We start from the raw sequence: 24,847 nt of genomic DNA, 5'->3' as shown, positions 1-24,847 counted from the left end.
GCATCATTTGTAGCCTACATGCAAAGGCATTGTGTTTTATCCCATGTCCTAGAACAGTAGGTCTCTATATTTCTCTTGCTAATGAACTGTTGACTCTGGTCCTATAAGACAAAGTTGTTTTAAGCCCACAAAAAAAAGTTCAATCGCTATAAAAATCCTCTTATGTATGACAGTATCAAGACAATCATTTTGGGCCATTATAGCCATTCCCCTTGATATCATATAATCTAAAGGAAACAGAATGACATATGGTGATCTCATAATAGCAGTGTTATAACTGATAGCTCTTAAATCTGCTTTGTAAGATAAATTAAGTGGAGTCCAGAGTACAATAGTTCACTCTAAATTGTAATGGAGTAGAAGTATAAAGTACCATAAGTACAGTACTTAAATGTATAAAATACATTCCACCACTGCGTATGATGAATCTGTATACAGGATAATAATAATATGTAATACATTTTATAAAGTAGATTAGGAGATGTTACCAAGCATGGAGATTCTAGACCCATAATTCTCTCTATCAATCCATCAATCAATCAATCAAGCAAGCATAAATGCACAATTCCAATGAAATCTATTTTCTCTGTTTTATGTAAGAATCCATGTAAAATAGTGAAGACACAAAATGTTTTAATAAAAGACTGTTTATTGACTTGCTTGTTTGCCATCTTGTAGAAAGAGCACAACATGTAACAGTGTAATAATTTAAAAACTAGATATAAATAAAAACATCAGGACATTATTTGGAGAAAATATGTTAATTTGTCAAGTTTAAAGGAAAATAAAACCCTGTGGGTGCAAATGATAAAGCATGGAGTGTTGATAAATCAAACAAAGACATTTACAATTAAGAAACATTGAAACCAATTTATATTAAACGACTGATGGTAACCAACAGAATAAAGTTGTTTTTCCCAAATTAAAACTCTAAATAGAGCCAATACCAGCCCATAGTCTTAACTTTGCGTCCAAGGCGTTTTTGTAATGTGATACAGTCTACAGTTGGGCCCACAAGTCTGGGTCAATTACCAAAAAAAAAGTCAAACAAAATGTATATATTATCAAAAACTGATACATTTCTTAACTTAGTTGATGCTTCTAATTAAGAAATTTGTTAAATGTATGTGTTTTTTTCTCTTTAAGAAACATATCTATGACACTGAAATAACTGAATGACCAGCTCTGATAAAATTTGCAAGGTTTTTGTACACTTCCGGTAGGTTTTGGTGTTTGTAACAGCTAAAATATAAATATTAAAATTAAATGAATAAGGGCTTCTTTGTATTAACACCGATATGCTAATTCTTTACTTTGAAAAGTTCATGGTTGTTTCTAGTTGTGTAGATAAAAAGCTTAGTAGAGCAGTCTGGGAGACTGAGAACAAAAAGACAAGTTTTTTTTCGGTATTAGCAAAGAAATATTTGGAGATAACTCACATTTGGATTTACCATTAAGTTCATTTAAAATTAGAGTTGACTGTAACATGGATGTACAATGGCAAACCAATATTGTACTGATATAGCTGTGTGTGTGTGTGTGTGTGTGTGTGTGTGTGCGTGTGCGTGTGCGTGTGCGTGTGCGTGTGTGTGTGCGTGTGCGTGCGTGTGTGTTAAATGTTCATTATTTATTTCTAATAACAGAACATTTTTTTTTAAATCAAATTCTTTTCTTAATTTACTTATTTACTTAAGTGGGGCGGTATGTGGATGCATGATAGAGAACTGAGTTCCGTTTCTTCTGGTCAAAGACCAAAGAAATTATCCATCCACATCTCACGTAACAGTTTCCTAATTTCCTCATAAAACATTTCATTATCATGCTGAGGGAGAGAAAATTATTGGTCTCCGAGTTGCATCACTGCCAGAATTACTGAAGGTGTGTGTCTTTTGCATGTTCTTTAGGTGAGGGTCAAACTTCAGTCCACTTCTGTCAGACCACAGGGTCTCCTGAACTCTTGTCCCCGCTCGTGAAACCACTTGTTTGACACTGACAAAACAGAAAAAAAAACATGTGAGGACCAAAAATATGTCTTTGTATTTGAATACAAAAAACATACTAAACCTTCACTACCCCCAAAGTTTCCTTGTTAGCGTGTGGTAAAAGCTTTGCCCCAGAAAAATGGTATGTGCACTTCTAATAGAGCAAGTTGTGTGAAGATCATGTATCAACACTGGTTTTTAGGATTAGGATGCCTTGTTTGGCAGATTTCCTTGTTCAAGTGTAAATGTCTGACTAATATCAATGTCCTCTTCATTCACTGAGGAGTATTCTTAAACTGAACTTATTTTAAAATCACACAATATCTAAAGTATGTGTTTATTAGGGTAATTCCATCAATAGAAAAGAGCTTTACCTTAAACTGACCCTAGTAAAGTCTTACTAAAGTCCTTTTGCAACAGTTTTAAATTTTTTTTTTAAGATTTTCTGTTTATAAAGTAGCGCTAACGTCATATCCGTTTCCAGCAAAAAGAGAAAATCCATGTTATGTTCTTCTTTACAAATGAAATAAATGTCAGATTGACATGTGATGTGCATTCTTTTTAGAAAACAATTAGTTTTTAGAAATGTCTCATGATATGTTGTCTCTAGACACCCATGTATCGTGAAAGAATCTAATTGAGACAAAAGCATATCCTCCCAGCCCTAATGCAGTCTGCGATCACCCAGTAGGCCCGTAGTCTATACTCAACGTTGGCGTGTCGGAATTCTAAACTCCGGTGGATTTATGAGGACTGTGGTTAACTGCTCCTCCCATCTCTGCATGGTAAATTGAGACAGCTAGCTAGACTATTTGTCCAATCAGAATTTTCTCTTGCACGACTAAAACAACTTTTGAACGTAGACGTTCCACCAAAACAAGTTCCTTTCTGAGGATGTTTTGCAGCGGCTCTGTAAGGAGTTTAGCGTTGCCCGTGACGATTGTGATTGGTTTAAACTAGAGCATGTTTCTCTCCCATCCCGGAATGCTGTGGACTAACCAGACCCTCCATCGCAGCTCTGTGGAGGAAGGTCTGGCAAAGCAAGACTAGTAGGCCCACTATCTGGAATTAACAGGTATATTCTGGTGGCGGAATCTCGGGCTGAAAATATTTTTTGTTAAATTTTTTTAACAAAAAGCATTGTTTTTGAAACGACAACGGTAGATATGCTGAAAGCACACCAAAATGGCAGTTTACAGGAAACAGGGTGTCCTTGTTGCAAAAGCAGCTCAGAAAATGGTTCTGGTATAAAAATGTGGCTCCATCCCAAGACAGGTAAAATATCAAATGAGATTATTTTTAATGCTAAACATTTTTTTTAAATGGCTACAAATATGAACCTTGTATTTCCAGTAAAACGTATTGGCTTTTGTACTATGATTTTTGTATTTCCAGAAAATATATCAAAACATTTCATGTTATATTCCGACCTGTAAGCTTGTAAAAGTATGTTTTGAAAAACAATACAAAATAAATAAACCTTTTGAATCCTATTCTCCACATCACAACGTTAAATTTGTACAAACGTACAACTCAACACACATCTAGAAAAGCGTAGTTTGAGCTTATCGTCCCTTGTAACAACCCAATCATCTAAAGTCATTCTAAAGGTGCTAAGATCATTTTGCTTTTCGTAAATGTATTTTTGTTTAAATATTCTCTCTGCATCAAATACCAAAAGATGAACAAGGATACCATGGATGCCAGATATGTGACACCATTGCCATACCATAACTTAAATCATAGTGGGAGCATTTTTTTCTTGCAACACAGGGAAAAACCCAGATAAACAACAACGTCCTGTCTGGGCTGGATTGGCAAGACGAATAATGACAGAAACATAAGCAGAATTCTGTTTTGAATTCCCCTCTTACATCGGCAACAAGCTTAAGTTAAGCTGAACTCATTCATGTGTAATCATTACCAGACATCTTTGTCTATAGTAACACAACAGTGGAACACATTATCATGACTTTTCAGCCATCTACTTACCAAATAACACATTTATAAACTCAATTTTAGTAGCTGGTTTATAATCCTATTAAAGTTTTAATACTTGGTTGTGGCAAATCTGGACTTTGACTCACCCCATTTACTTCCTACTAAGACAGGACAGGCTGCATGCCTGGTCCTGTAGTCTCCCTCCCCGCTCTTGAACAGGTTGTACCAGAACACTGCCGTCCCCTGTAAAGAAATAGAACAATTGAATAGATGATGGTAACATCCAATGTGCACAAGAGAGAAAGAAAATGTAAAAAAGTAAAAATGCTTTGTTTGAAGTAGTCCTGCCACACAAGTGGCTTTGTCTAAAGTGTGTTATTTCATCTATCTATCTATCTATCTATCTATCTATCTATCTATAGTAGACTTTAGGTTGCTTGACAATGTTATTGATTGCCATTTGACTCATATTTATTTTCCCTTTTGGACTGAAAATATTCAGGAAGGATGGGAAAAGTAAGATATTCGACAAGCGTAAGCTGCAGATGATGGATGGAGTTTAAAGTCAACAGAGATTCCAGTGACAGAAAGATAAGGAAGTATAGAGGCCTTAAAATGACTGCATTGGCAGACCATATGTTGTCCGCTTTTTCCCTTTTGATCACTGAATGTGATGTGATAATAATGTTGATTGAGATTGTTGCTTTTATTTTGTGTAAAATGTTGTGTTGGAGTGTGTGTTTAGTGTACACTGAAGTGGTTTAAAAAAAATGAAATGAAAAGACACTTTAATAAGCACTACACACATGAGGGGGAAAAAAGTCAGTTAAAAGTTAGCTATTGCTTGATAATCTTTGGGCCTATGTTGCCATAGCTTTGTTGATTTGCCAATAAAAAAAAATAGATATCAGTCTGACCACACCAACATGTTATGCCTAAGGCAAAAATGTTTGATTTACTGCAAAAGTCCATTTAATATTCCACCAATTTCCATTGTCAAGTAATGCATTGTGAAAATTGCCATGCAACACAGAATAGCACAGGGAACCTCCTGTGAGATCCTCAATCACTCAGTTAGGAGTTACAGGGACTGAGTGTCGACACATCAACATTAAACTGGCAGAAACACTAGATCGGTTTCCCACTGGGGACACAAGCAGCGTAGAGTAAACACACTCAACACACACAGAAACACACTCCAAGTCTGTTGTCATCACCTTTCTAGGCAAGATTGCTGCGCCAAAGTCAGGGAAGACCGTGGCACCTCCCGCCTCAACATCACTCATCTGAGAAAAGACCAAAAATCTTGTCAGAAATGTTTTGTAAAGGTGAATTTGGTAAAAACAATGGAAATAATGGACATCACCTTGAGACTTCCCCAGTTGATTACGTACATTAAGACGTTTCTTTTGTATTACGTAAGCCTTCTAAACTTGTATGTTTTAATATGCTAATTATTCATTATGTCATTCAATATGCACTTATTTACATAACCTTTCAGAACGGAAATCTAAACATGGGATAAAGCCAGGTTCAAAATTATCGTTTCATTTTGTTGACTGATTAGAGTCAAAGGTTTCTACAGAGTCATCTTTAGATATCCCTTTTTCTCACTCGATAAATCAGAAAATACTGTCAACGGCCATAAATCAATTTCTCCAACATTTTAGGTCTAAAATGTTCAGTAAATCAGGCAATGAATGACATACGAACTAATATCTCTGTAAGAGCCTTCAGAAAATGGACTGGAATAAAACTGGAAAGTTCAGTGTATGTAAATGCTACTGAAGTGGAGAAAAAACTCATTTCAAGAAACAGCCTTTAAAGATATGAATTGTAAAATCCCATACATTTTGCATAACAATACAGGTGAATAGGGTTAACATTTATAGAACAATCCGATGGATATCACCATGAAATTGTTATTTTATAAATATGTAAATGAGAAATCTAAAAGGTGCTAATAGACTAAGTGTAATCTATTAAACCCTTACTGGAAATGTGTATTTAGGATGTGTTTTCTTTGCCCACTAGTCTAAACGTAGACATGTTATGGACACTAAGTAGCTCAAAATGCTTTATAAATTATGTTTATGCATGCAGTTTCTTTAAAGAAGAAACTCTCCTATTTAAAAATACCCAAAGGATGCATAAAAAACACACACACACAAACATCTGCATTTGTGGCTTATCCAAATATTTTATACATTTGTTTTACTTTTCAGAGCTATAACATACTAAGCACATGTTGCTATTAAGCTATGTTTTGCTTTTCAGTAACACAAAGTTTATAATGATTCAAATAATATCCTTTTTGAGTGTGTGTCCAGAATTCTGGATCCTAATTAACTAACAAATGAAATGTTAGAAATAAATGTACAAATTATTGCTTGAGTGGTATGTGATAAAAAACAAGGTTCTCCCAAAGGTCTTGTGAGAAATAAGGTGCACAAAAATGACAAGTCACACATTTTTACATAACAACGGAGTGTAAGAAAGTTGCTTTATGCACTACAGTGAGAGAAGAGTAGAAAGACTAAAGAAATACTTGTTACAGAGCAAAGGAAGAGGGAATATGGTCTTTCTTTAAACTAACCAACTGTGTCATCACCAATTTCATCTAATTGTTTGATAAGAAAATCTATATCATGCTACCTAGCTGTGACGATCAGTCCCAAAATACATCTTTTTCTTTGAGTCAAACATGCTGATCTATTATCTAAATTATGTCCTGTAATTTTGTCAGATGCCCTCCTTGTACCATATGTTTCAGTGTCATAAAAAAATGTTCTTTTGATCATTTGTGAACAGCTATACAAATTGAACTGGTTTGGAATTCTTACTGCAATGTTTTGATATAAGAATTTAGCCACTTTCTTTTATTTCTGTAGCATTTGATGCTACAATACCTGGCAGTAATTGAATCTGCAGTAATCGACGGTTTCATTGTTTTATGTCCATATCGTACAATCAACATGTATGTTTGGAGAAGTTACATTTTACAATATTATAGATCAATAATGTAATGTAATGTGACGCACTTCCACATCATGTATCAAGGTGAACAGTGAACATCAACCAATCACTGGTTATATGGAAAAATACAAACAATTCACATGCATACCTCATTTAAAAACTCAATATTTTTTTTAATTTATGTATAATGGTATTTTGTGCAACCCAGTGTTAGCAAGGGTTAAATAAAGAGTGGCTTCTACATCAGTGTGTTAATAGGGAATGGCCAACAAAACTCTCCACAATATGTACTGGAACTGATTGACAGAACAACTTGATTATTAGATATTTGTCTACAAAGTTTTTCAGTCATAGAGGAGATAGGATATTTACCTAGCATCATTTTCAGTATTATATCCCCAGAATATGTAGAACTATTACAGAATCTTTCCCTGTGAAATCAAGTAACACTAGATTTTGAAACATATCCCTGTAATGCCAAACCACAGGCCAAGTGAAAGTCAATCAATCCAAGTCCAAGATTGAACCAGAGCTTATGCATATGCTCATGAAGCTAAAAATAAAACGGAGAATAGATTTCAGGTGACTGCCACGACCGCCCTTCAATTACCAGCAACCCAATGCACATACTTACGTAGTTCAAAAAAGTTGCCACACGATTTCCAGTGCCTAATCTTTTGAAAGCATCAGGCTCATCTTTCTACAAAGATAAAATTCAAGAGTGAAAATACATGATGAAAAGGCTGCTCACTAGCACGCACATGTACTTACGTAGTTTAGGAAGGTGGCAAGTCTATTTCCGTCACCATTGTAGTTGCTGTCAAAAGGACGCTGCAACAGATTGTTAGAACATTTAACCCATCACCAAACAGACCTTTGGAGGAGCCCCGCCACTAAGGGCACTAACTACACTCACTTCAAATACAATCTACTATATTATCTGTCACAAACATTACAGAATCACAACTGAATTACATTTTTCACCTAAGGTAAAAAATAAAATGATTAAAATGATATGCTCAAAAGAACATAATGCACATAAGCTACATATATAATGCACATATAATATAAATAACAGGAACACTAAATCATTGTAATAGATTCTCAACTTACGGCTGTGGACCAGATTTGGCCCATGACAGGGTGCCGGGTGGCCCGGACACCATTTTCTAATTCACCATGAAAATAATTTTATTCACAATTTTTTTTTGTACTTTGAATGCAAGTAAGGTGCCAAAGTGCATAAAAAGAGCATCAAAAGAGCTTCTTTATATAATTCACAATCCCAAAAATGTGTTTGCTGCTATATTAATGTGCTTAATAAGGAGTAAAGCCCCTTTATCATGCAGTAACAAAAAGATTTGTTTGTTTGCAATGACCATTTGTATTGTATATAACCAAATCTGTCATTCTGCAGCAAAGACAGCTGCACAGCTGCACATAGTACATACAGCTATAGATCATGTGAAATTCAGAGATCAACACACAGAGGACACACAGCTCACATCACCAGAAAATAAAAGTCAGGGAGATTTACAGCAGAGAAATGCAAGCAAGAGATACATCATTTTACAGAATTTAAATGAACTGAGTATGATATTTCCATGGATAGCAGCAGTATTAGAGTCAAAGGACACTATTTACCATAACATTTTCAAAATGAGCCACAAAAAAGCTGCACATACATAACCGTTAACTTTAGTAACACAGAAATGAAGAGTGTATCAAGCACAAATTAATTTAAAAGGCGGCATAAATATTGTGAGGAAGAGAGAATAGGCTATGGTTTTATTGAATTAAAGGAGAGTATTAAAAGGCATGTATTTTGAGTTATAGTATAATCATATGAACGGTATAATGATAATGTACTCCTTTATGTGAAGAGTACTAGACACCAGACTTGAAATTAAACAAAAGCTAGCATTCATTTACAGTGATCTTGATAAAATTGACAATGTGTGACCTCCTAAAATTTCCACACCGACCTACGAAATCATTTTCAACCACAAATTAACTCACCCTTGAGAAGTCATAATGTGGCTCGTACTGTCCTCCAACTCCATAGTTGGCGACCTGGTGAGCCATTGACAAAGGAGTAGTTTAAATTTATATTTAAAATGAAACTAATTAAATTTCAAAATCATTGGCAAACATTGCATGTAGGCCTATCTTTGATAAGGTGAATATAAATATATATTTTTGTAGATCTCCAAATTAGGCCAAAATAATTAGTTAAGATAATATTTTTCACATGGTTAATTTAAGCAATAGTTTACTGTATTTGACACACTGTTCTTAGATAGAAACTGTATACATATCAGTATTACTAGTGTGAGTATTATTATATTTAGTAAAAATAGAAGAATGGATAGCACATTTCTGTGTAATAAGACATGAAATGAAGATGTGGTAATTAATGTAATTTTGTAGTATGCATGATATTACCTGGAGTAACTCTGCAGTGTCTACTGTAAGGCCTGTGATGTCTTCTATTCTCCGGTTGACCATGTCAATGATGGGGTCATCCTCTTTATCCAACCATGCACTGGAAAAACAAAAAAGTGTCCATAGTTCAGTGCACACACGCATGCACACACACTCTCTAGTTTCTGTCAGTCCTCGCCTGCACACACTCAGTCCTCGCCTGCTCCTCATCAGCAATCAGTGCTAGTATACCACGTTTTGGCCAGATTGTCCAGTTACTTTACTGTCTTAGAGGTGCAATTGATTGTCAGAAGCCTGTTGCCACTCATATGCAACTTGTTCATGTCTTACTGCTACTGTCCAACTGTAATTTGATAAGAGGTCTACGTCATCATTTAATTTCCAATGTTAACTTATAAAAAAAAAAAAGAATGCATTTTTTGAAACAACTAGATATGCTGAAAGCACACCAAAATGGTTACATTTTCTGCTCCAACAACACAAGTTACACAGCAGTTTACAGTAAACAAGGTGCCCTTGTTGCAAAGGCAGCTCAGAAGATGCTGTACAGTAATGATTGTAGTACCTTGGTTAATACTGCAAATTATATCAAGAATAAAACCTTAAAAACCTTATGATTATGAGGTTTAACCATGTGTTTTTGAGTGAAATCCACAAGACAGCATTCAAAGAGCCTTTATCCTGAATGAGTTACCTTTTTGATACTCTATAGTTGGCTGTGGTCAAGACGCCTGTTTTGGGGTCACGGACAGTAGCTCTGGAAAGCTTAAAAAGCAAAAACAAAACATAAATAAGTGTTTGTCATCATAAACACATATATACACATATACATACATATATATATGTATATAATAATAATACTACATTTTATTTAAAGGCGCCTTTCTTGGCACTCAAGGACACCGCACAAGGAATTCATATATTAAAAACAGCAAAACAAATACTATGTAGCAAAACAAAACAAATACTATACAACAGCAAAACAAATACTATACAGCAAAACAAATACTATACAACTGCAAAACAAATACTATACAACACACTATTGGGTTTAGGGGGGCGGTAGACAGCAGCAATGATGGTTGGAGTGGGACCAGACAACTTGCAGATTCAGACGAGCTGGAGACAGGGACAGACACCGGCGAGATAGATATAGATAGAGATATGATGTGTATGTGTGTGGGTGTGTGTTGTGTGTGTGTGTTGTGGTGTGTGTGTGTGTGTGTGTGTGTGTGTGTGTGTGTGTGTGTGTGTGTAATGCCACAAAAGTATTTTTTTCATCTTCACAAACACAGAAAACCTAGAGGTAAAAGAGTCCCAAAATGTATGGTGAAAAAAGAAAAGCGCATTCCTTTGTAACTGAACTGTCAAGTTCACTTGATGAAGGTTGGCTATGCTTGTCGCAGTACTACAGACTAATAATGAGCCTTTATCTTAGGGCTGCACAATTATGGCCAAAAAGATAATCACGATTATTTGGATCAATATTGTGATCACGATTAATTTTCAATTCATCATCAATCATCAAGCCCGTCCAGCACGGGTCAAATGGCGGGTCGGCGGAGTTACACATGTCCTGTGTATGAAATGTCTGTATCGTCACTGCGCTGCATTTTTATGAACTATGATATTCTGGCCTTGGGTCACATTTCTTGCAGGTCAGCAGGCTCCGTCTCACACGCTATTACTCTACAAACTGAAGTTAGTTGCATTCAATAATTTTTTTTGTGTTTTTCGCCGTGACGGCCGCGATAGCAGAGTTACCAGCAGAAACACAGGTACAAATACAGGTTTGCCTCTCATGCTTAAATACCTTCGTTACAATAGTTTTTCTGTAAAGCAGTGAGAGACGCCGGTGCACACTTCTGAAATTTGTCTAGTTTGAATTGTTATTAACACACTGTATCTTGTTAAGCATGAGAGGCAAACCTGTTGTACCTGTGTTTCTGCTGGTAACTCTGCGTATCGGGCCGTCACGGCGAAAACACACAAAAATTATTGAATGCACTAACTTCCAGTTGTAGAGTAATAGCGTGTGAGACGGAGCTGCTGGACCTGCAAGAAATGTGACCCAAGGCCAGAATATCATAGTTCATAAAAATGCAGCGCAGTGACGATACAGATTTCATACACAGGACATGTGTAACTCCGCCGACCCGCCATTTGACCCGGCTGGAGGGCTGATGATTGATGATGAATTGAAAATAATCGTGATCACAATATTGATCCAAATAATCGTGATTATCTTTTGGCCATAATTGTGCAGCCCTAAGATAAAGGCCTATTATAGTCTGTAGTACTGCGACAAGCATAGCCAACCTTCATCAAGTGAACTTGACAGTCAGTTACAAAGGAATGCGCTTTTCTTTTTCACCATACATTTTGGGACTCTTTTACCTCTAGGTTTTCTGTGTTTGTGAAGATGAAAAAAATACTTTGGTGGCATTACACACACAACACCACACACACACACACACACACACACACACACACAACACACACACACACACAACATACACAAAAACATACAACAATCTTATCTATATCACTGCCGGTGTCTGTCCCTGTCTCCAGCTCGTCTGAATCTGCAAGTTGTCTGGTCCCACTCCAACCATCATTGCTGCTGTCTACCGCCCCCTAAACCCAATAGTGTGTTGTTATAGTATTGTTTGCAGTTGTGATAGTATGTTTTGGCTGTATAGTATTTTGTTTTGCTTGGTTGTATAGTATGTTTTGTTTGCTACTGTATTGTTTTGTGTTTTAATATATGAATTCCTTGTGCGGTGTCCTTGAGTGCCAAGAAAGGCGCTTTAAATAAAGTGTATATATTATATTATATTATTATTATTATATATATATATATATATATATTATTATAATTAATATATATATAGTGTATAGTGTATATATGTGTTTATGATGACAAACACTTATTTAGTTTGTTTTTGCTTTTAAGCTTTCCAGAGCTACTGTCCGTGACCCCAAAACAGGCGTCTTGACCACAGCCAACTATGAGTATCAAAAAGGTACTCAATCAGGATAAAGGCTCTTTGAATGCTGTCTTGTGGATTTCACTCAAAACACTGGGTAAACCTCATATATAAGGTTTTAAGGTTTTATTTTGATATAATTTGCAGTATTAACCAAGGTACTACAATCATTACTGTACAGCATCTTCTGAGCTGCCTTTGCAACAAGGGCACCGTGTTTACTGTAAACTGCTGTGTAACTTGTGTTGTTGGAGCAGAAAATGTAACCATTTTGGTGTGCTTCAGCATATCTAGTTGTTTCAAAAAATGCATTTTTTTTTTTATATTAACATTGGAAATTAAATGATGACGTAGACCCTCTATCAAATTACAGTTATACAGTAGCAGTAAGACATGAACAAGTTGCATATGAGTGGCAACAGGCTTCGACAATCAATTGCACCTCTAAGACAGTAAAGTAACTGGACAATCTGGCCAAAACGTGGTTATTAGCACTGATTGTGATGAGGAGCAGGCGAGGACTGAGTGTGTGCAGGCGAGGACTGACAGAAACTAGAGAGTGTGTGTGCATGCGTGTGTGCACTGAACTATGGACACTTTTTTGTTTTCCAGTGCATGGTTGGATAAGAGGATGACCCCATCATTGACATGGTCAAACGGAGAATAGAAGACATCACAGGCCTTACAGTAGACACTGCAGAGTTACTCCAGGTAATATCATGCATACTACAAATTACATTAATTACCACATCTCATTTCAGGTTATTACACAGAAATGTGCTATCCATTTTCTATTTTACTAAATATAATAATACTCACACTAGAATACTGAATGTATACAGTTTCTATCTAAGAACAGGGTGTCAAATACAGTAAACTATTGCTTAAATTAACCATGTGAAAAATATTATCTAACTAATTATTTTGGCCTAATTTGGAGATCTACAAAAATAATATATATTCACCTTATCAAAGATAGGCCTACATGCAATGTTTGCCAATGATTTTGAAATTTAATTAGTTCATTTTAAATATAAATTTAAACTACTCCTTTGTCAATGGCTCACCAGGTCGCCAACTATGGAGTTGGAGGACAGTACGGCCACATTATGACTTCTCAAGGGGTGAGTTAATTTGTGGTTGAAAATGATTTCGGAGGTCGGTGTGGAAATTTTAGGAGGTCACACATTGTCAATTTTACAAGATCACTGTAAATGAATGCTAGCTTTTGTTTAATTTCAAGTCTGGTGTCTAGTACTCTTACATAAAGGAGTACATTATCATATACCGTCTATGATTATACTATAACTCAAAATACATGCCTTTTAATACTCTCCTTTAATTCAATAAAACCATAGCCTATTCTCTCTTCCTCACAATATTTATGCCGCCTTTTAAATTAATTTGTGCTTGATACACTCTTCATTCTGTGTTACTAAAGTTAACGGTTATGTATGTGCAGCTTTTTGTGGCTCATTTTGAAAAATGTTATGGTAAATAGTGTCTTGACTCTAATACTGTGCGTATCCATGGAAATATCATACTCAGTTCATTTAAATTCGTAAAATGATGTATCTCTTGCTGCATTTCTCGCTGTAATTCCCTGACTTTTATTTTCTGGTGATGTGAGCTGTGTGCTTGTGTGTTGATCTCTGAATTTACATGATCTATAGCTGTATGTACTATGTGCAGCTGTGCAGCTGTCTTTGCGCAGAATGACAGATTTGGTTATATACAATACAATGGTCATTGCAAACAAACAAATCTTTTGTGTACTGCATGATAAAGGGGCTTTACTCCCTTATAACATAATATAGCAGCAAACAATTTTTGGGATTGTGAATTATTAAAGAAGCTCTTTTGATGCTCTTTTATGCACTTTGGCACCTTACTTGCATTCAAAGTACAAAAAAAAAATTGTGAATAAAATTATTTCATGGTGAATTAGAAATGGTGTCGGGCACCCCGGCACCCTGTCATGGGCCAAATCTGGTCCACAGCCGTAAGTTGAGAATCTATTACAATGATTTAGTGTTCCTGTATTTATATTATATGTGCATTATATAGTAGCTTATGTGCTATGTTCTTTGAGATATATATTGAATCATTTTATTTTTACCTAGGTGAAAAATGTAATTCAGTTGTGATTCTGTAATGTTTGTGACAGATAATATAGTAGATGTATTGAAGTGAGTGTAGTTAGTGCCCTTAGTGGCGGGGGTCCTCCAAAGGTTTGTTGGTGATGGGTTAAATGTTAACAATCTGTTGCAGCGCCTTTTGACAGCAATACAATGGTGACGGAAATAGACTTGCCACCTTCCTAAACTACGTAAGTACATGTGCGTGCTAGTGAGCAGCCTTTTCATCATGTTTTCACTCTTGAATTTTATCTTTGTAGAAAGATGAGCCTGATGCTTTCAAAAGATTAGGCACTGGAAATCGTGTGGCAACTTTTTTGAACTACGTAAGTAGGGCATTGGGTTGCTGGTAATTGAAGGGCGGTCGTGGCAGTCACCTGAAATCTATTCTCCGTTTATTTTAGTTCATGAGCAATGCATAAGCTTGGTCAATTTGGACTGGATTGATTGACTTTCACTTGGCCTGTGGTTTGGCATTACGGGATATGTTTAAAATAGTGTGACTTGATTTCACAGGGAAAGATTCTGTAATAGTTCTACATATTCGGGGATATAAACTGAAATGATGCTAGGTAAATATCCTATCTCCTCTATGACTGAAAAACTTGTAGACAAATATCTAATAATCAGTTGTTTCTGTCAATCAGTTCCAGTATATTGTGGAGAGTTTTGTTGGCATTCCCTATTAACACATGATGTAGAAGCCACTCTTTATTTAACCCTTGCTAACACTGGGTTGCACAAAAATACCATTATACAAAATTAAAAAAAATTTGAGTTTTTAAATGAGGTATGCATGTGAATTGTTTGTTTTTCCATATAACCAGGATTGGTTGATGTCACTGTTCACTGATACATGGTGGAAGTGCGTCACATTACATTACATATTGATCTATAATATGTAAAATGTAACTTTCCAAACATACATGTTGATTGTACGTATGGACATAAAACAATGAAAACCGTCGATTACTGCAGATTCAATTACTGCCAGGTATTGTAGCATCAAATGCTACAGAAATAAAAGAAAGTGGCTAAATTATTATCAAAACATTGCAGTAAGAATTCCAAACCAGTTCAATTTGGATAGCTGTTCACAAATGATCAAAAGAACATTTTTTTATGACACTGAAACATATGGTACAAGGAGGGCATCTGACAAAATTACAGGACATAATTTGAGTAATAGCAGCTTTTGACTCAAAGAAAAAGATGTATTTTGGACTGATCGTCACAGCTAGGTAGCATGATATAGATTCTTATCAAACAATTAGATGAAATTGGTGATGACACAGTTGGTTAGTTTAAAGAAAGACCATATTCCTCTTCCTTTGCTCTGTAACAAGTATTTCTTTAGTCTTTCTATTCTCTCACTGTAGTGCAATAAAGCAACTTTCTTACACTCCGTTTTATGTAAAAATGTGTGACTTGTCATTTTTGTGCACCTTATTTCTCACAAGACCTTTGGGAGACCTTGTTTTTATACATAACATCAAGCAATAATTTGTACATTTATTTCAACATTTATTTGTTAGTTAATTAGGATCCAGAATTCTGGACACACATCAAAAAGGATATTATTTGAATCATTATAAACTTTGTGTTACTGAAAAGCAAAAATAGCTTAATAGCAACATGTGCGTTGTTATAGCTCTGAAAAGTAAAACAAATGTATAAAATATTTGGAAAGCCACAAATGCAGGTTTGTGGTTGTGTGTTTTTTATGCATCCTTTGGGTATTTTTAATAGGAGAGTTTCTTCTTTAAAGAAAACTGCATGACATAACATAATTATAAAGCATTTGAGCTACTTAGTGTCATAACATGTCACGTTAGACTAGTGGGCAAAGAAAAAACATCCTAAATACACATTTCCAGTAAGGTTTAATAGATTACACTTAGTCTATTAGCACCTTTAGATTTCTCTTACATATTATAAAAATAACAATTTCATGGGGATATCATCGGATTGTTCTATAAATGTTAACCATTCACCTGTATTGTTATGCAAAATGTATGGGATTTTACAAATTCATATCTTTAAAGGCTGTTTCTTGAAATGAGTTTTTTCTCCACTTCCGTAGCATACATACACTGAACTTCAGTTTTATTCAGTCATTTTTGAAGGCTCTTACAGAGATATAGTTCGTATGTCATTCATTGCCTGATTTACTGAACATTTTAGACCTAAAATGTTGGAGAAATTGATTTATGGCCGTTGACAGTATTTTCTGATTTACGAGTGAGAAAAAGGGATATCTAAAGATGACTCTGTAGAAAACTTTGACTCTAATCAGTCAACAAAATGAAACGATAATTTTGAACCTGGCTTATCCCATGTTTAGATTTCCGTTTCGAAAGGTTATGAAATAAGTGCATATTGAATGACATAATGAATAATTAGCATATTAAAAAAATACAAGTAGAAGGCTACGTAATACAAAAGAAACGTCTTATGTACGTAATCAACTGGGGAAAGTCTCAAGGTGATATCCATTATTCCATGTTTTTACCAAATTCACCTTACAAAACATTCTGACAAGATTTTTGGTCTTTTTTCTAGATGAGTGATGTTGAGGCGGGAGGTGCCACGGTCTCCTGACTTTGGCGCAGCAATCTTGCTAGAAAGGTGATGACAACAGACTTGGAGTGTGTTTCTGTGTGTGTTGAGTGTGTTTACTCTACGCTGCTTGTGTCCCAGTGGGAAACCGATCTAGTGTTCTGCCAGTTTAATGTTGATGTGTCGACACTCAGTCCCTGTAACTCCTAACTGAGTGATGAGGGATCTCACAGGAGGTCCTGTGCTATCTGTGTTGCATGCAATTTTCACAATGCATTACTTGACAATGGAAATTGGGTGGATATTAAATGGACTTTGCAGTAAATCAACATTTTTGCCTTAGGCATAAAAATGTTGGTGTGGTCAGAGATATCTATATTTTTTTATTGGCAAATCAACAAAGCTATGGCAACATAGGCCCAAAGTTATCAAGCAATAGCTAACTTTTAACTGACTTTTTCCCCCTCATGTGTGTAGTGCTATTAAAGTGTCTTTTCATTCTTTTTTTTAAACCACTTTCAGTGTACACTAAACACACACTACAACACAACATTTTACACAAAATAAAAGCAACAATCCATCAACATTATTATCACATCACATTCAGTGATCAAAAGGGAAAAAAGCGGACAAACTATGGTCTGCCAATGCGTCATTTTAAGGCCTCTATACTTCCTTATCTTTCTGTCACGGAATCTCTGTTGACTTTAAACTCCATCCATCATCTGCAGCTTACGCTTGTGCGAATATCTTACTTTTCCCATCCTTCTGAATATTTCAGTCCAAAAGGGAAAATAAATATGAGTCAAAGGCAATCAATAACATTGTCAAGCAACCTAAAGTTACTATAGATAATAGATAGATAGATAGATAGTAGATAGATAGATAGATAGATAATGAAATACACACTTTAGACAAAGCCACTTGTGTGGCAGGACTACTTCAAACAAGCTTTTTACTTTTTACATTTTCTTTCTCTCTTGTGCACATTGGATGTTACCATCATCTATTCAATTGTTCTATTCTTTACAGGGACGGCAGTGTTTGGTACAAACCTGTTCAAGAGCGGGGAGGGAGACTACAGGACCAGGCATGCAGCGTCCTGTCGTAGTAGGAAGTAAATGGGGTGAGTCAAAGTCCAGATTTGCCACAACACAAGTATTAAAATCTTAATAGGATTATAAACCAGCTACTAAAATTGAGTATAATGGTATTGGTAAGTAGATGGCTGAAAAGTCATGATAATGTGTTCCATGTTGTGTTACTATAGACAAAGATGATTGGTAATGATTACACATGAATGAGTTCAGCTTAACTTAAGCGTGTTGCCGAGTAGAGGGGAATTCAAAACAGAATTCTGCTTATGTTTTGTCATTATTTCGTCTTGCCAATCCAGCCAGACAGGACGTTGTTGTTTATCTGGGTTTTTCCCTGTGTTGCAAGAAAAAATGCTCCCACTATGATTTAAGTTATGGGATGGCATGGTGTCACTATCTGGCATCCATGGTATCCTGTTCATCTTTTGGTATTGAGCAGAGAGAATATAACAAAAAAAATACATTTACGAAAAGCAAAATGATCTTAGCACTTAGAAGACTTAGATGATTGGGTTGTTACAAGGGACGAAAGCTCAAACTACGCTTTCTAGATGTGTGGTGAGTTGTACGTGTACAAATTTAACGTTGTGATGTGGAGAATAGGATTCAAAAGGTTATTTATTTGTATGTTTTTCAAAAACATACTTTACAAGCTTACAGGCGGATATAACATGAAATGTTTTGATATATTCTGGAAATACAAAATCATAGTACAAAAGCCAATACGTTTACTGGAAATACAAGGTCATATTTGTAGCCATTTAAAAAAAAAGTTTAGCATTAAAAATAATCTCATTTGATATTTTACCTGTCTTGGGATGGAGCCACATTTTATACCAGAACCATTTGAGCTGGCTTTTTGCAACAAGGACACCTGTTCTGTAAACTGCCATTTTGGTGTGCTTTCAGCATATCTACCGTTGCGTTTCAAAAACATGCTTTTTGTTAAAAAATTTAACAAAAAATATTTTCAGCCCGAGATTCGCCACCAGAATATACTGTTAATTCCAGATAGTGGGCCTACTAGTATTTGCTTGCCAGAACTTCCTCCACAGAGCTGCGATGGAGGGTCTGGTGTCCACAGCATTCCGGGATGGGAGAGAAACATGCTCTAGTTTAAACCAATCACAATCGTCACGGGCAACGCCAAACTCCTTAAGAGCCGCTGCAAAACATCTCAGAAAGGAACTTGTTTTGGTGGAACGTCTACGTTCAAAAGTTTGTTTAGTCGTGCAAGAGAAAATTTGATTGGACAAATAGTTAGCTAGCTGTCTCAATTTACCATGCAAGAGGGAGGAGCAGTTAACACAGTCCTAAAAATCCACCGAGTTAGAATTCCGACACGCCAACGTGAGATAGAGACTACGGGCCTACTGGGTGATCGCAGACTGCATAGGGCTGGGAGGATAGCTTTTGTCTCAATTAGATTCTTTCGATACATGGGGTCTAGAGACAACATATCAGAGACATTTCTAAAAACTAATTGTTCTAAAAAGAATGCACATCACATGTCAATCTGAATTATTTCATTTGTAAAGAAGAACATAACATGGATTTTCTCTTTTTGCTGGAAACGGATATGACGTTAGCGACTTTATAAAACAGAAAATCTTAAAAAAAAAATTTAAAACTGTGCAAAAGGACTTTAGTAAGACTTACAGGGTCGTTTAAGGTAAAGCTCTTTTCTATGATGGAATTACCCTAATAAACACTACTTTAGATATGTGATTTTAAATAATGTCAGTTTAGAATACTCCTCAGTGAAGAAAGGACATTGATATTAGTCAGACATTACACTTGAACAAGGAATCTGCCAAACAAGGCATCTAACTCCTAAAAACCAGTGTTGATACATGATCTTACAACTTGCTCTATTAGAAGTGCACATACCATTTTTCTGGGGCAAAGCTTTTACACACGCGAACAAGGAAACTTTGGGGGTAGTGAAGGTTGTAGGTTTTGTATTCAAATACAAAGACATATTTTGGTCCTCACATGTTTTTTTTTTGTTTTGTAGTGTCAAACAAGTGGTTTCACGAGCGGGGACAAGAGTTCAGGAGACCCTGTGGTCTGACAGAAGTGGACTGAAGTTTGACCTCACCTAAGAACATGCAAAGACACACACCTTCAGTAATTCTGGCCGTGATGCAACTCGGAGACCAATAATTTCTCTCCCTCAGCATGATAATGAAATGTTTTATGAGAAATAGGAAACTGTTACGTGAGATGTGGATGGATAATTTCTTTGGTCTTTGACCAGAAGAAAGAACTCAGTTCTCTATCATGCATCCACATACCGCCCACTGAAGAAATAAGTAAATAGAAAGAATTTGATTTAAAAAAAAATGTTCTGTATAGAAATAATAATGAACATTTACCACACACGCACGCACTACACACACACACAAACGCACACACAGCACACGCACAACGCACACACACACACACACACACACACACACACACACCAAGCTATATCAGTACAATATGGTTTGCCATTTACACCATTTACAGTCAACTCTAATTTTAAATGACACATTAATGGTAAATCCAAATGTGAGTTATCTCCAAATATGTTTGCTAATACCGAAAAAAAAACTGTCGTTTTGTTCTCAGTCTCCGACTGCTTACTAAGCTTTTTATCTACACAACTAGAAACAACCATGAACTTTTCCAAAGTAAGAATAGCTATCGGTGTTAATACAAAGAAGCCCAGTATTCATTAATTTTAATAATGATTTTAGTGTTACAAACACCAAAAAACCTACGGAAGTGTACAAAAAACCTTGCAAATTTTATCAGAGCTGGTCATTCAGTTATTCAGTGTCATAGATAGTTTTTAAAGAGAAAAAAAAACACATACATTAACAATTCTTAATTATAAGCAATCAACTAAGTAAGAAATGTATCAGTTTTTGATATATAACTTTTGTTTGACTTTTTTTGGTAATTGACCCAGACTTGTGGCCCAAATGTAGACATGTATCACATTACAAAAACGCCTTGGACGCAAAGTTTAAGACTATGGGTGGTATTGGGCTTATTTAGAGTTTTAATGGGAAAAACAGACTTTCTGTCTGTGGTACCATCAGTCGTTAATTAAATTGGTTTCAATGTTCTTAATTGTAAATGTCTTTGTTTTGATTTATCAACACTCCATGCTTTATCATTTGCCCCACAGGGTTTATTTTTCCTTTAAAACTTGACAAATTAACATTTTTCTCCAATAATGTCCTGGATGTTTTTATTTAATCTAGTTTTTAATTTTCCACTGGTACTGTGTGCTCTTTCTACAAGATGGCAAACAAGCAGCATCAATAACAGTTCTTATTAAAACTTGTGTGTCTTCACTATTTACATGGATTCTTACATAAAACAGAGAAAATAGATTTCATTGGAGGTGCATTATGCTTGCTTGATTGATTGATTGATGGGGATGATTAGAGGAGATTATGGTCTAGAATCTCCATGCTTGGTAACATCTCCTAATCTACTTTTATAAAGTATTACATATTATATTATCCTGTATACAGATTCATCATACGCAGTGGTGGAAGTATTTTATACATTTAAGTATGTATTATGGTACTTTATAACTTCACTCCATTACCATTTAGAGGTGAACTATTGTACTCTGGACCTCCACTTAATTATCTTACAAAGCAGATTTAAGAGCTATCAGTTATAACACTGCTATGATGAGATCCCCATATGTCATTTGTTTCTTAGATGATATGATATTAGGGGATGGCTATAATGGCCCAAAATGATTGTCTTGATACGTCATACATAAGAGGATTTTTATAGCGATTTGAACTTTTTTGTGGGCTTAAACAACTTTGTCTTATAGGACCAGAGGTCAACAGTTCATTAGCAAGAGAAATAGAGACCTACTGTTCTAGGACATGGGATAAAACACAATGCCTTTGCATGTAGGCTACAATGATGCCCCCCCCCCCCCAAGTAGGCTAGTATCGTCTTCATGTTCTACGGTATATTAGTCATTGTAGTATTTTTCATATTTTTCTTTTTGATTGAGGAACTTGAGTCACAGAAACGGAACATCATTCGAATCTGGGAGCGACCGTTGGGGGCGCTGCCTCTCACTCGGTTTGTCCTCCATATACCACACAAGTCACTGCTATGTATGAAGACATATGACAAATGTTAATAGATTTTTTTCAAATTAATTTTAAACAAAGGGCATAAAAAAATTGAATTAAAACTTTTCTTAGTTGTTGATACATGTTGCATAAGCCTGGGAAAACTATTATAACTCACAAAGAAGTAGCCTATTGAAATGGTGTATTTGTGAGGGTGATCCTGAAAGCTGTTGATATCGTATACTGACTTTCCAACATATTAGCAAAACAAATTGCGACACTTGAAATTGTTTTTTCTTATCTACCCCAAGGTTGCGGTTTTACACATGGTAATAAACACATTAGTGATAGATCTAGGACAATCAGATTAGAAAACTTTATTGATCCCCGAAGGGAACTCTGTGTTGCAGTTGCACAAATAGTAAAATATCAGAGTAGAAAAATAAATAAAGGAAATAAGGAGTGTGGATGTGTTCGGTATTTACATAGTTAAAGGATTATGATACATTATCACATAATTATAATTAAGGAATTGCAATGGTGAAAAGTAATAATAATAATAATAATAATATAACATAGTAGCAGTAGAGTAGACATAGTCATGGAAAATACAATGTGAAACAACAACTAGGTGTTGGAAATTAAAGTAAACATCTTACTACGTGTTGACAATGTTGCAAGGGTTAGAGTTCATCTATGCCATTATAAGCCATTAATAAAGGACAATAAAATAAACTGATCACAAAGGGGATACAAAATGCTGGTGATGCATAAATGTTGACAACACAAATGACAACTTGCTGAACATTTAATTTAATGTAGTCTAATACATTCGATCCATGTGGCATGGGTCCCTAGCCTATGGCGGGAACTTCTAAGGAAGCAGTCATGTGGAACTGTTCCAGGACCGGTATGAACAGTTGGGCTAAAGACGCGTTTCAACCGGGGTCTGGCTGCCGGAGCCGAGGCGGCCTCTGCGGATGGCGGAGCGGCTGGCTGAGCGACCAGTGGGAAAACAGTGACGCTCATGTGGCGCATGGGAGGAGGGACGGGGCTCCGAGCATTCATCACACCCGGCTCCTGCTATTCTGTACGAGCTGCTGTGATGCTGAGGACCATAGCGGACGGGGGCGATTCCCCCCACCCCCCAAAAAAAGTAGCATGTCGGGACACGGTTTCATGCAGAATAAACTCCACGCCTGATGTGAGATCGATACGAGGAGGTAAGGACATCTGTCCGTATACAGCCGTCGTTCGGTTTAACATCGTCTAAAGAGTACTGGGACTAGCGGGCTGTGGTTTTAGTCAGGTGTATCTCAGCTGGCGGTGCGAGATACATATGGAATCGTGTTGATTGGACCGAAGCAAAAGAGATAAAAATGCAGCAATAAAACCAGATCGGGTTAAAATACATAAAAAACACGGGAAAACGTTTAGACGGCGGTGTATAGCATGGGCTCAGCGCAGTGTTCGGAAATGGCTGAGCTTGGCTACGGTAGCAGCCTTCGAGGATGACGCAGAATCGGAGATGTGGGATTTCATCGCCATGCAGGGCCATCACACCCAACGGAGCTCAAGCTGCATAGGCATCTTTGTGTGTGTGTGTGTATGGTTGCGACTGGACGCTGTGGTAGCGTACTTGTTGTGTACAGTGAAGCTCCAGTGTTCGTGTTGATTGTGCCTCAAGTAGCCAGCAGTGTTTTTACATTAACACAGAGGGTTTGCAGTAGTTGCCTTGTGATTTTTGTGCTTGACGGTAGGCTACGTTAGGCTTGTTTGAAGCGGATGCGCGCTGTGTTTGTTGCAGGAGGATGGGTACACAGAGGGTGGCAGGGCTCCAGAGTGAGGACAGGGTCGTGACAGCCGAACGGCCTGAGGATGTTACCCACTGGCCGGATAACTGATACACACATCACCCTGCTGGGAAAGGGCATTGTCACACTATTGGGTGGGTCAGCAACGATGTAGCCGGTGCTAGTGACTGCCCACATGTTATATAGTTTATGATTGACTGCAATTGAGGGGGCCAGGTTCAATAGCACGTTATGATGAAGCAAAATGAAGCGAGAAGTTTAATAAAAATGAGCAAAATTAAGTTGATAAATGCCCAATTGAAGGAAATGTAGCGCTCAGTTTTTACAATAAATGAACTACTTGACACCATCAGTATTAATCTTACGGTGGAAGATTGGTTCTCTGGCATTGTGGTTGTGAGCCGTATATAATTATGCTCTAAAATTTCACAGTCTGATTAAGATGTATGTATTTGTACTTATTTAGAGATATGTGCCTCATGTGTTTACTGCCCATCTAACATAGTGGATAATTCCTTCATGCAACACAGCGTTACATGATTGCGTTTCATGCACTGCTCCTTGTATTTTTCCCCAGCTGTATGAGAGCTCTGTTTAATCACTGTGTTTGTATTTTGACCTCAGGCAGCTTCCGCGTATATTAATCGCTGCTGTTGGGCTTGAACTAAGAAGCGACAACTATTTAAAAAAAACATTAAAAAAAAAAACAACAACAAGCAGGTGATGAGTGATGACTCAGTGATAACGGGATATCACAGTGCGACTAAAAACAAGAGGAGAGTGAGGATTGGACTCCAGTCGA

General features: G+C 36.4%; 1 protein-coding gene and 1 long non-coding RNA gene across 5 annotated transcripts in view; one reads left to right on the top strand and one right to left on the bottom strand.

Annotated features, from left to right (window-relative positions):
• Positions 1-631: 631 nt before the first annotated feature.
• LOC116700293 (prolyl 4-hydroxylase subunit alpha-2) overlaps positions 632-24,847 on the bottom strand; it is a gene marked incomplete at its 5' end in the record, with an annotated part of 35,721 nt that continues 11,505 nt past the window's right edge. Inside the window, 8 exon segments of one of the 4 annotated variants that reach the window (XM_032533354.1) lie at positions 632-1,989; positions 4,070-4,166; positions 5,141-5,209; positions 7,534-7,599; positions 7,671-7,730; positions 8,919-8,972; positions 9,345-9,444; positions 10,039-10,109. In XM_032533354.1, the coding sequence (XP_032389245.1) occupies positions 1,919-1,989; positions 4,070-4,166; positions 5,141-5,209; positions 7,534-7,599; positions 7,671-7,730; positions 8,919-8,972; positions 9,345-9,444; positions 10,039-10,109 (588 nt within the window). 4 annotated transcript variants of the gene reach the window in all.
• LOC116700295 (uncharacterized) lies at positions 14,622-17,068 on the top strand. The gene is made up of 3 exons (XR_004334620.1): positions 14,622-14,663; positions 14,733-14,798; positions 17,035-17,068. It is a non-coding gene; the product is annotated as an uncharacterized LOC116700295 (long non-coding RNA).

Source organism: Etheostoma spectabile, chromosome 13 (genome assembly GCF_008692095.1).
Source record: "Etheostoma spectabile isolate EspeVRDwgs_2016 chromosome 13, UIUC_Espe_1.0, whole genome shotgun sequence".
Taxonomy (NCBI): domain Eukaryota; kingdom Metazoa; phylum Chordata; class Actinopteri; order Perciformes; family Percidae; genus Etheostoma; species Etheostoma spectabile.
Note: the sequence above shows the minus strand (reverse complement) of the source record. Positions and strands in the feature narration are given on the sequence as shown.